We start from the raw sequence: 13,385 nt of genomic DNA, 5'->3' as shown, positions 1-13,385 counted from the left end.
ATAAACTTGTAAACTCACTTTTGAGAAAATGGCCTTTGAATGTTTTGGGACTACTATTGGAGAGCCCTTTGTCTACTTCCATTTAGCATTGTTCACACCCTCTTATGCTTTAGCCCCACCCATCTAGTTGAGGGTTGATCCAAGCGTTCACTAACAGCAGTCAAGCTAACTTGCTAGCTACTTCCAGACAAATGAGTCAACAGCTCACTAAACATTTACTTGCCCTAGCAGAGCTGGTTAGGCTGTTTTAATGTTATCCAGAGTGTTGGTGACTAACTGTGCTGTCAGGTTGTCCTTTTGTAAATTTAGAGCGTTTCGCTCTCGGAGAGGCCTACTGAATGCTCTGGCCGACGAGTATGGTTGATCCGATCGTTGTCACAGCTTGGGTGCTTGACTGTCGTTCACTGGCTAGCTTGCTAGCTACTTCCAGAAACATGAGAACACCCTACTCTGACAATTTTACTCGCCCTAACAGAGCTGGTTAGGGTGTTTTTATGTTATCCAGAGCGTTGGTGACTAACTGCTGCTGGCAACAATTTAAATTGTATTTTTTGCCAACGTTTACTGACACCAGCCATATTCAACCGGTGTTGAGCGTTCGTAAATTCATCAGTTATTCTGAGCTCTGGCACACAGACGAGTGTTCTGAAATCTGAGTAGATGGCCAGACTGAATTTGCGAACGCACCCGAAATTGTTACTTTCTTAATGGAGTCTTTTTAAGACATGTAGCTAGCTAAACAATTAACCATAATCCCAACTCATTACATTAATACACTGCATGAATCTGCAGGTAGCTAACCTACCATGATCAATGTTAACATTCGGCTAGAACTAGCCAAGCAAATGGCTGAGATTTGAATAATAAGATCATACGTGTAATGTTAGCAAGCCAGCCAGCCAGCTAACGTTAGCTAGCTAACAGCACTTTTTAACTTAAAATTAAACCAATTTCTGTCAATTAGAAACGTGTAATATCTGAATGTCTTACCCGTATACATCATGGATGGATGCGTCTCCAGTCGGATGCCATGGTTGCCCTTAGTTTGAAGATGTAATTCGGAGACCTGTGTTTTCTCATCTCCTTAGCTATTATACTCCTAGCTTCCTGAAACGGGTCACAAATGTAGATGTTTTGTGCTCTTGCAGGAAGCAATCACTCCGATGTTGATGACTACAAATTATCTATACTGAACAAAATTATAAACGCAACATGTGAAGTGTTGGTCCCATTTTTATTTTAAAAAATTGTTCAGGATCTGAAATAAAACATCACAAATGTTACATACTGTATGCACAAAAAGCTTATTTCTGTCATTCTGTGCACAAATTTGTTTACATCCCTGTTAGTGGTGCGCATGTCAGCCGTTTGTTCACCTGCCCGCAATGGCTAATAACCCTTCCACAACCATGGACTATATGTTAAATCTGAGGCCCGCACCCAACCCGCGCTACAGACGGACTGCATAACACATTTTTTTTGATGGGGGGGTGCATGAGTTTGTTTTGCCTGATTGTAGTTATGTTTCTGCTTATTTCTGGCTTTGTTAGTTAACTTGTCTATAATTAGGTACATGTAGCTTCTCCTTTGTCCTGTTGCCCTTGAAGAGAAAAAAAAAAACCTTGCTCAACAGAATGTAATAGATTGATAGAATGCGTCAATCTAGTTTACATCGGTAAAGTTCTCATCTTTCGTGGAACAATGACGTTTATGGACTGGGGAGAAAATACAATAAAGCAATACATATTTTATGGGTGAAATACGATCAGCTTTTATGAAGACCGCACCTCTACATATTTTATAACTGAGCATTGCATTCTCAAGATGCAGAAAGAAATGTGTACATTTGTCATTTTCTGCAGGAGTTAAGGCTGTAGCTCTATTCGCAAGGGACTAGTGTTACTAGACTGTTGGTTATGTATTTATTGCCCCAAAATGTCCATTATTCCAAAGTATGTTTCAGATGGGATACATATTTTCCAAAGTACCCCCTTTTTAAAAAAATTAATAAATTAAATATCTATTTAAATGACAGTTATGATGGAATCTAAGGGGTTTTTGTCCAGTTGATAACTCAAGCTTGGTTCCCAAGTTTTTCTAAACCATATCAAACCATCTTTGGTGTAGTGTCTCCATAATATTTGTGACCATAATCATTAGGATATTTTAATGATCTGCAGAAGAAGACGTCCTAAATGCCTTCAGATGTGAGCTTAACTGCTAACTTGATATGTGTGTTTAGGCTATGGATGAGAAGGTGAACTTGTTCCAAACGTGTAGCTCAGTTGTATGCTGCATTGCGATTTATACAGTGCTTTCGGAGTATTCAGACCCCTTTTTCCACATTTTGTTACGTTTATAGCCTTATTCTAAAATGGATTCATTTGCTCCCCCCCCCCCCTCAATCTACACAATGCCTCATAATGACAATGCAAAAACAGGTTTTTAGAAATTGTTGCAAATTTATTGAAGGAAAAAAAACGAATTTACATAATTCAGACCATTCACTCAGATCTTTGTTGAAGCACCTTTGGCAGTGATGACCGCATCGGGTCTTCTTTGGTATGACGCTACAAGCTTTGCACACCTGTATTTGGGGAGTTCCTCCCATTTTCTTCTCTGCAGATCCTCTCAAGCTCTGTCCGGTTGGATGGGGAGTGTCGCTGCACAGCTATTTTCAGGTCTCTCCAGAGATGTTCGGTCGGGCTCTGGCTTTAATCAGTTCATCTTTCCCTGACTAGTCCTGACTAGTCTCCCAGTCCCTGCTGCTGAAAAACATCCCCACAGCATGATGCTGCCACCACCATGCTTCACTGTAGGGGTGGTGCCAGGTTTCCTCCACACGTGACACTTGGCATTCAGGCCAAAGAGTTCAATCTTGATTTCATCAGACCAGAGAATCTTGTTTCTGCTTTAGGTGCCTTTTGGCAAACTCCAAACGAGCTGTCATGTGCGTTTTACTGGGTGGTTTCCGTCTGTCTACTCTACCATAAAGGCCTGATTTTGTGGAGTGCTTCAGAGATGGTTGTCCTTCTGGAAGAGTCTCCCATCTCCACAGAGAAGCTCTGTCAGTGACGATCGGATACTTGGTCACCTCCCTGACCAATTCCCTTCTCCCCCGATTGCTCAGTTTGGCCTAGGTGGCCAGGCCGGGCAGTCTTGGTTGTTCCAAAACTTCTTCCATTTTATGAATGATGAATGCCACTGTTTTTGGGGACCTTCATTACAGCAGAACTGTTTTGGTCCCCTTCCCCAGATCTGTGCCTTGACACAATCCTGCCTCAGAGCTCTACAGACAATGCTTTCGATCTCATGGCTTTGTTTTTGCTCTGACATGCACTGCCAACTGTGGGTCCTTGTTATATAGACAGGTGTGTGTGCTTTTCCAAATGTCCAATCAATTGAATTGAACTCTGGTGGACTCCAAGTTGTAGAAACATATCAAGGATGATCAATGGGAACAGGTTGCACCTGAGCTCAATTTCGAGTCTCTACCTTGTACATATTACCTAAACTAACCGGTGCCCCTGCACATTGACTCTGTACTGGTACCCCCTGTATATAGCCTCGCTACTGTCATTTTACTGCTGCTCTTTAACTATTTGTGTTTATTTTTTTAACATTTTTTTTTCTTAAGTGCGTTGTTGGTTAAGGACTTGTAAGTAAGCATTTCACGGCGCATGTGACAAATAAAATTAGATTTAAGTCATAGGTGCAATATTGTTTTAATGATGCATTTGGTGATCAATTAATTCCCACAAAACGTATAAACAAACATTCGCTGTGAAAGTAGGTTCATGTAGGCCATTCATTCAATTTATCGAATCAGTTTTCTTGCTCAAACTGTGAGCAACACATGAAACTCTGACATTTTCTCTCAACACATGGATGTCAATTTGCAAGGGACTAGTATCATCAGGAATTTGCCCCAAAATAGTAGGTTATTCTGTTTAGTCGTCCAGAATTTCAGTTTTCATTTAACCCATCTAAACGGTAGGCTACAGTTCCCTTGACATGCCATAGGCCCATCTGAAGTCGTCTTGTGACTGTAGAATGTGTGAAGTTACACCAGGAACGCACAATCCCGCCATCAGTGCTCAGACTGTCCGCAATAGGCTGAGAGAGGCTGGACTGAGGGCTTGTAGGCCTGTTGTAAGGCAGGCCCTCACCAGACATCACCGACAACAACGTCGCCTATGGGCACAAACCCACCGTCGCTGGACCAGACGGGACTGGCAAAAAGTGCTCTTCCCTGACGAGTCACAGTTTTGTCTCACCAGGGTTGGATTAGCGTTTATCGTTGAAGGAATGAGCGTTATCGAGGTGGAGGGTCAGTCATGGTCTGGGGTGGTGTCACATCGTCATTGCCTATAATGACAACAAGCTCAGTCCAATCTCAACGCTATGCGTTACAGGTAAAACATCCTCCTCTCTCATGTGGTACCCTTCCTGCGGGCTCATCCTGACATGACCCTCCACCATGACAATGCCGCCAGCCATACTGCTCATTCTGTGTATGATTTCCTGCAAGACAGGAATGTCAGCGATCTGCAATGGCCAGCGAAGAGCCTGGATCTCAATCCCAATGAGCAGGTCTGGGACCTGTTAGATCGGAAGGTGAGGGCTAGGTAGGTAGGGCTGATAGCTTTACAGTTAATGTTATTTTATAGCCTTTTAGACATTTTACCCAGCCATCTGAGATGTTCTGTCATAATATCCATGTCTGTGCCCAAACAATTCGAGCTTCTACCTTTTTAAAAATCTGTCTATCCAGAAACAAGTCTCTCACCGTTGCCGCTTGTTATAGACCCTCAGCCCCCAGCTGTGCCCTGGACACCATATGTGATTTGATTGCCCCCCATCTACTGTCAGAGTTCCTACTGTTAGGTGACCTAAACTGGGATATGCTTAACACCCTGGCGTCCTACAATCTAAGCTAGATGCCCTAAATCTCACACAAGTTATCAATGAACCCACCAGGTACAACCCCAAATCCATGGGCACCCTCATCGATATCATCCTGACCAATTTGCCCTCTAAATACACCTCTGCTGTCTTCAACCAGGATCTCAGCGATCACTGCCTCATTGCCTGCTTCCGTAATGGGTCTGCGGTCAAACGACCACCCCTCATCACAGTCAAACGTTCCCTAAAACCCTTCTGCGAGCAGGCCTTTCTAATCGACCTGGCTCGGGTATCCTGGAAGGATATTGACCTCATCCCGTCAGTAGAGGATGCCTGGTTGCTCTTTAAAAGTGCCTTCCTCATGATCTTAAATAAGCATGCCCCATTCAAAAAACGTAGAACTAAGAACAGATATAGCCCTGGGTTAATCCTAGACTTGACTGTCCTTGACCAGCACAAAACATCCTGTGGCTTACTGCATTAGCCTTGAATAACCGCTGTGGTATGCAAATTTTCAGGGAAGTCAGGAACCAATATACTCAGTCAGTTAGGAAAGCAACGGCTAGCTTTTTCAAAAAGAAATGTGTATCCTGTAGCACTAATTGCAAAACGTTTTGGGACACTGTAAAGTCCATGGAGAATAAGAGCACATCCTCCCAGCTGCCCACTGCACTGAGGATAGGAAACACTGTCACCACTGATAAATCCACGATAATCAAGAATTTCAATAAGCATTTCTCTATGGCTGGCTATGCTTTCCACCTGGCTACCCCAACCCTGGCCAACAACTCTGCACCCCCGCAGAAACTTGCCCAAGACCCCCCTGCTTCTCCTTCACCCAAATCCAGACAGCTGATGTTCTGAAAGAGCTGCAAAATCTGGATCCCTACAAATCAGCTAGGCTAAACAATCTGGACCCTCTCTTTCTAAAATTATCGGCTGAAATTGTTGTTACCCCTATTACTAGCCTGTTCAACCTCTTTCGTATCGTCTGAGATCCCCAAAGATTGGAAAGCTGCTGCGGTCATCCCCCTCTTGAAAGGGGGAGGCACTCTAGACCCAAACTGTTCAAGACCTTGCCAAGTTAACAGATCACCGACCATTTTGAATCCGACCGTACCTTCTCCACTATGCAATCTTCCCAGCTGGTCATGGGTGCATCTCAGCCGCGCTCATGGTCCTTAACGATATCATAACCCAAGGCTTTCGACTCTGTCAATCACCACATTCTTATCGGCAGAAACAACAGCCTTGGTTTCTCCAATGACTGCCTCACCTGGTTCACTAACTACTTCTCAGCTGGAGTTCAGTGTGTCAAATCGGAGGGCCGGTTGTCCGGACCTCTGGCAGTCTCTATGGGGGTGTCACAGGGTTTAATTCTCGGGCCGACTCTTTTCTCTGTATATATCAATTGATGTCGCTGTTGGTGATTCTCTGAGCCACCTTTACACAGATGACACCATTCTGTATACATCTGGCCCTTATTTGGACACTTAACAAGCTTCAATGCCATACATTACTCCTTCCGTGGCCTCCAATTGCTCTTAAATACAAGTAAAACTAAATGCATGCTCTTCAACCAATTGTTGGCTGCACCCGCCCGCCCGACTAGCATCACTACTCTGGACGGTTCTGACTTAGAATATGTGGATAACTACAAATACCTAGGTGTCTGGTTAGACTGTGAACTCTTCTTCCAGACTCACATTAAGCATCTCCAATCCAAAATTAAGTCTAGAATCAGCTTCCTATTTCACAACAAAGCCTGCTACACTCATGCTGCCAACATACCCTCGTAAAACTGATTAACCTACCGATCCTTTACAAAATAGCCTCCAACACTCTACTCAGACTACATCCAGTTTGCTATCACAGTGCCATCCCGTTTTGTCACCAAAGCCCCATATACTACCCATCTGCGACCTGTATGCTCTAGTTGGCTGGCCCTCGCTACATATCCGTCGCCAAACCCACTGGCTCCAGGTCATCTATAAGTCTTTGCTAGGTAAAACTCTGCCTTACCTCAGCTCACTGGTCACCATTAGCAACACCCACCCGTAGCACGCGTTCCAGCAGGTATACTTCACTGGTCATCCCCAAAGCCAACACCACCTTTTTGGCTACCTTTCCTTCCAGTTCTCTGCTGCCAGTGACTGGAACGAATTGCAAAAATCACTTAAGCTGGAGACTCATATCTCCCTCACTAACATTACGCATCAGCTGTCAGAGCAGCTTACCTATCACTGTACCTGTAAATAGCCCATCCAAGAACCTCATCCCAATATTGTTTTTTTGAGGGCGCTTTTGCACACCAGTTACTCTACTTGCACATCTATCACTCCAGTGTTAATGCTAAATTGTAATTATTTTGCCTCTATGGCCCATTTATTGCCTTACCTCCATACTCTTCTACATTTGCACACACGGTACAAAGGTCTTTCTATTGTGTTATTTACATTTACATTACATTTACATTTAAGTCATTTAGCAGACGCTCTTATCCAGAGCGACTTACAAATTGGTGCATTCACCTTATGATATCCAGTGGAACAACCACTTTACAATAGTGCATCTAACTCTTTTAAGGGGGGGGGGGGGGGGTTAGAAGGATTACTTTATCCTATCCTAGGTATTCCTTAAAGAGGTGGGGTTTCAGGTGTCTCCGGAAGGTGGTGATTGACTCCGCTGACCTGGAGTCGTGAGGGAGTTTGTTCCACCATTGGGGTGCCAGAGCAGCGAACAGTTTTGACTGGGCTGAGCGGGAACTGTACTTCCTCAGAGGTAGGGAGGCGAGCAGGCCAGAGGTGGATGAACGCAGTGCCCTTGTTTGGGTGTAGGGCCTGATCAGAGCCTGAAGGTACGGAGGTGCCGTTCCCCTCACAGCTCCGTAGGCAAGCACCATGGTCTTGTAGCGGATGCGAGCTTCAACTGGAAGCCAGTGGAGAGAGCGGAGGAGCGGGGTGACGTGAGAGAACTTTATTGACTTTACATTTAGGTGTAACTGTTTGTCGCTTTTCTTAATCTTGGCCAAGTCACAGTTGTTAATGAGAACTTGTTCATACCTGGTTAAAAATCATAGCTAGCTATTTTTAAGAGGTTTTCAATTGGCATCTCTCCCCCTGTTCAGTTCCAAGTGGGGACTGGATTAGGTGTGAGCAGTGCAGGAGGTGGGCTCATGAGTTGTGCTCTAAAAACATTTCATGAAATACCTAGCTGTTTATTTCCATGTTTTGTTTTTCTTAGCATGACCTTCATCCCCATTGCAATTTTGAGACAAAAAGCAATTAGACATTGTTTTTTGGGGGGGCTAGTAACTGTGACTAATCCCATTCTGTACAAATTTGCACAACTGCAGCATTCAAATGAGGCTGAAATGAAAAATAATGGGACTGTAGCGACTGTTGCATCAAAATTCGGGGTGTTTATTTCCGATTCTGCGTGGATTGACACGGTAAATACCTAATTTGAGAAATGATGAAGAAAAAAACGGACCCCTCTGACGCAGTACGTTACATCGTGACACGTCACGATGTAACGTACTGCACACATTTGCAACTCATTTTGTGCCTTACAGCCTCTTTCCACCAGGGGTAGCCTTTCTTTCTTGCATATTAAAAACAAAGGGACAGGGTAAGAGGGATACCTAGTCAATTGTACAGCTGAATGCATTCATTTTGTCATCACTGCAATCTATCAAGACTTTCAAAAGCTGCGACAGCCGCTGTTTAATTCTGAACTTTAGCACCGCCCTAAAAACCTTATTCAAATTCGACACAAACCTTCAAATGGGTATGTATTGACACATTAAATAAACTCTATACTGTTTTATTTACATTTTAGAGGTGATAAGTTGGACAGATCGGGTGAAAAAAGCAGTTTCTCCACAACTTTCACTATCACACAGTAGGTTTCACTTCCCCACCTACCATTTTTTAAAAGACCCGAAGGAGCTCATTTCCTTCAATCATGCAGAGATGGGCATCTTGAAGGTCTCGTCGTTGATTTTGCTGAAAGGGGAGAAATTGTGCTTTACAATGGTATTGATATTACAGTCGACCTGGAAGTATTATGTTTTTGGGGCGCTAAAATAAGGTCAATATTACGGACCAGCACAATGTACAAAAGTGTGTTGGTTACAGTTACCCTACTCATCTTGTTGGCTGGTGGAAAAAAATAATAACATGTGGACAGTTATTCCAATATCTTCAATATGCGCCTCGGAACTGGATAAGGATGCACTCAGTTGTGTCCCCGATGTGTCTTCACTTGTAGCCTCAGAGACCCAATCAAAGATTTTTATAACTAAATCAAGATGGACAACAGCCTGTCATTTCCATTGAGAACAGATAAGTCATAGTGGGCAGCATAAGCAAGGAGGTGGGCAGATCCAAGCATGAGTTTGCGAAATCCAATTGTCCCGTTGTAGCTTAAATCTGCATATTTCAGTTGGGGAACGCCTACTCTGAAGTGCACGTGTGCAATCACTCAATTTGCTTTTGCACTCCTAAACAATGCACTTTTGTTTTTCAAACTTTGGCAAAGGCTAAAGTCTGCTAAATTGTCCACTCTGGTCATAAGATTCTAGTTTGGGGAACTGTATTTAGATAAAATGTTTCATCGATGAGAATGTGCAGGATGTAGTCAAATCCATCCACTCTGTGCGGCCACTGGGCTTCCCCAGTATTTGGTAGTGAGTGGAAACGCTAAGCGGAAGCTTCAGAGTGTTTTCTATCCAAATCTACGAATTACATGCATATTCTAGCTTTTAGGACTGAGTAGCAGGCAGTTTACTCTGGGCACCTTTTTATCCAAGCTACTCAAAGAAGTTAAGTCAATAAATTCACTTTAGTGCAAAAATAAATGTCCTAGACCCAACCATGGCTCTGTATAGCCTATCAGCTGTAGTTACATAGACCCGAGGACACAGAACGGGACCTGACCCGGATTAGAGGGTCAACTACAGTTTTTCCTACCCCAGACCCGTGAAGACCTAGTCCACACCCTGTGTGCTTCAGGCCATTGGTTGGCACATCACCAGGCATGCTCTTAGGGCTTTAGAGGGGAGCAGGTCATTGATATGACTCCCTGATTTAAAATTTAAAGGCTTTAGAGTTCAGCGGAAACCAAAACAGTCATCTCGGCAGGTGTTTATGTTAATGGTAGATGGTGGAGTTAAGACTTGAGCACTTGGTGTTTGAATACCAAAGATGCAATGCATCCCTCAAGTAATTTCACATCTTTAATGTCTCTGATCTCTCTACTTCTCTCTCCCCAGGTATAGACTGTGCCTTCACAGTCACAACCAGCAATGCAGATGTGAGGGCTAAAGAAAATGAAGGTAAGTCGTGGAGAATGGAAATGAGCTATCAATTGGCATGTTTTCTGTTGCAAGGAAGGAATACAGAATATTATATTGAGAATGTTTAATTGTGTTTGTCCCACAGCTTTGTGGTTTAAACTGATCAGACTGTTCTCTACAGGTGCTGATCTTACCTGCACTCACTCTGCTGACTTTGGTGCAAATGCCAGAGTTGAGTGGAAGTTTAAGGATATGAAGGGCTCTACAACTCATGTCATTTTTGATGGGAAACCTACCAGTAAGTACATCATCATGTTTATTCCAAAGAAATGCATTACGTATGGCCTCTTGTATTTGTAGGACTTGCGATTATTTGCTTTTGTATTCATCCACATTAACGGTTAGACCATTCTTCTATTCAAACCCGAACACTTTTGTTATCCCTACAAATGAGTGACTGGCCATTCCTCCAGTATAACGTTTCCTCCCTCTCACAGCACCGTATGCCGGCCGTGTCAATAAGTTTGATGGGGTGCTGAGGTTCATTAACGTGACACGGAACGATAATGGGGAGTATTATTGTGCGGTGTCTGGTAGTCAGAAGTTTGGGGAGGTCAAAGTGAAGCTCACCGTTTTAGGTAAGTACAATCTAGAGGACTGTTAACATGTTTTTTAACCACTCCTATACAAATTGTAGATTATCAGATACTCAACAAGGCCTGATTTGTCATTATTACTGAAACGGGACCCAAGTGTTGCATATAAAGATCCAGTCCATAAAATTTTTTGAGGCCCCTTACACTGCAGTGTTGTGATCCAGAAATGCTAGCAAAATGCATGGCGCATAGAATTAAAAAGGTATTGTTGATATTCTTCTTAATTAGCCAGGTTCTTTTACATGGACGATACACAGGAGATAAAATAAGACAAGTACTATAAACAATAGAACACTGAAAAATCTGGGAAACCAGGCCTGGTAATCATAGCTGACTTTAAAAATACTTTTGATAAAGTACGACTGGAATTTATATAAATGCCTGGAATATTTCAATTTTGGATAATCTCTTGTACAATGGACTGAAATTATGTTCAGTGCATTTGGAAAGTATTCAGACCCTCTGACTTTTTCCATATTTTGTTACATTACAGCCTTATTCTAAAATGGATGAAAAAATTATCATCAATCTACACACAGTAACCCAAAATGACAAGCAACGAGGTTTTAAGAATTTTACAAAGTTATATAAACATTTAAACTGAAATCATATTTACTTAAGTATTCAGTCCCTGTACTTTGTTGAACTACCTTTGTTGGCAGTGATTACAGCCTTGGGTGTGACGCTACAAGCTTGGTCCACCTGTATTTGGGGAGTTTTTCCCATTTCTGCTCTGCAGATCCTCTCCACTGCATAGCTATTTTCAGGTCTCTCCAGAGATGTTCGATCGGGTTCAAGTCTGGGCTCTGGCTGGGCCACTCAAGGACATTCAGAGACCTGAAGCCACTCCTGCGTTGTCTTGGCTGTTAGCTTAGGGTTGTTATCCTGTTGGAACATTCACCCCAGTCTGAGGTACTGAGCGCTTTGGAGCAGGTTTTCATCAAGGATCTCGCTGTACTTTTCTCAGTTCCTCTTTCCCTCGATCCTGACTAGTCTCCCAGTCCCTGCCTCTGAAAAGCATCCCCACAGCATGATGCTGCCACCACCATGTTTTACTGTAGGGATGGTGCCAGGTTTCCTCCAGTCCAAAGAGTTCAATCTTGGTTTCATTAGACCAGAGAATCTTGTTTCTCATGGTCTGAGTGTCTTTCGGTGCATTTTTTTGGCAAACTCCAAGCTGGCTGTTGTGCCTTTTTTACTGAAGTGGCTTCCGTCTGCCTACTCTACCATAAAGGCCTGATTGGTGGAGTGCTACAGAGACGTTCTTCTGGAAGAGTCTCTCCTCCACAGAGGAATCATGGAGCTCTGTCAGACCATTGGGTTCTGCAAAAATGTCTAAACCGGTTTTCGATTTGTCACTATGGGGTAGTGTGTGTAGATTGAGGATTTTCATTAAAATATATATTTTAGGATAAGGCTGTAACATGGAAAAAGTCAAGGGGTCTGAATACTCTCTTAATGCACTGTATCTATGTATTAAGGCCATTGAAATATGAGCTATTAAAATCATATCCAACAATCCCAAGGGTCTAGAAATCCAGGGCTTAAAAACAAGGGTGTCATTGTATGCAGATTCAAGTTTTCTAATATATCCACAATTTTCCTCCACAGCGTCATAGAGGATCTAGATACTTTTCTAACCTCTCTGGATTACAACGAAATTATAAGTGTACTATTACATATTAGATCACAAAAAATTTGACTTACATTACCGTGTAGTTTACCAATAAAATTGTCTGACTGATGTGGACATACTCGGTCTTAATTTTTCAGGATATGATCTCGGTACAATATATTTTAATAGAAAGTTAGCATAAAAATAAATAAGAACTTGCTACCATGGAATGGAAAATACCTGTCCATTTTGTGTGAAAAATCACCCTGATTTAACTCTTTAGTCATATCCCAGTTTAACTATTTACGTATGGCCTTGCCTATACCTAGCAACTTGTTTATAGTTTTTTTTTTTTTATAATAAAAAAAAAATGTATATATATTATTTGGAAACGGCAAGCCAGACACAATTGGACGGGCCTATTTATATAATGAATATGAATTCGAAGGGCAAATATTATTAAAGCATTCAACCTCACTAAAGGCATGAGTCATATGCATATCTTTTGTATCTGAAGTTGTTCTTTATCAGATTAAGAATATCTCGCCCCATGTTCAAGAATGGCCTTTTTCCCCCTTTATTCAGATTACAACCTCTCACTTTCGGTTATTAAAAATGAATTCTCAAATATCGCATTTTTTTTTCAAAACAAGCTCTGGAAAGTTGGTTGCTATTTCAGTTTAATCCACCAGGAAAGACAGAAAAAATATTATGGTTAAACTCTAATATACTAATGGATAAAAACAAACATTACTTTTGGAATAAATTAAATCTTTTGTCAACAATATAAGAAATAGGACTGGTGGAGTTAAGTCACACAAGCAGCTAACAAAAATATGGAAATATCTGCTCTACCCAAATTTACAACCAAGTAATTGCAGCATTACTGCAGAAATGGAAGAGGGGAGAA

General features: G+C 42.3%; 1 protein-coding gene across 2 annotated transcripts in view; it reads left to right on the top strand.

Annotated features, from left to right (window-relative positions):
* LOC139536848 (junctional adhesion molecule A-like) overlaps positions 1–13,385 on the top strand; it is a 37,489-nt gene that overhangs the window by 5,464 nt on the left and 18,640 nt on the right. Inside the window, exons 1-4 of one of the 2 annotated variants that reach the window (XM_071337505.1) lie at positions 8,575–8,694; positions 10,181–10,243; positions 10,386–10,502; positions 10,702–10,842. In XM_071337505.1, the coding sequence (XP_071193606.1) occupies positions 8,691–8,694; positions 10,181–10,243; positions 10,386–10,502; positions 10,702–10,842 (325 nt within the window). In that variant the 5' untranslated portion in view covers positions 8,575–8,690. Of the gene's footprint in view, positions 1–8,574; positions 8,695–10,180; positions 10,244–10,385; positions 10,503–10,701; positions 10,843–13,385 lie in introns of those variants that run through there. The other variant, XM_071337504.1, reaches the window with a different exon arrangement.

This window comes from Salvelinus alpinus, chromosome 13 (assembly GCF_045679555.1).
Source record: "Salvelinus alpinus chromosome 13, SLU_Salpinus.1, whole genome shotgun sequence".
Taxonomy (NCBI): Eukaryota; Metazoa; Chordata; class Actinopteri; order Salmoniformes; family Salmonidae; genus Salvelinus; species Salvelinus alpinus.
Note: the sequence above shows the minus strand (reverse complement) of the source record. Positions and strands in the feature narration are given on the sequence as shown.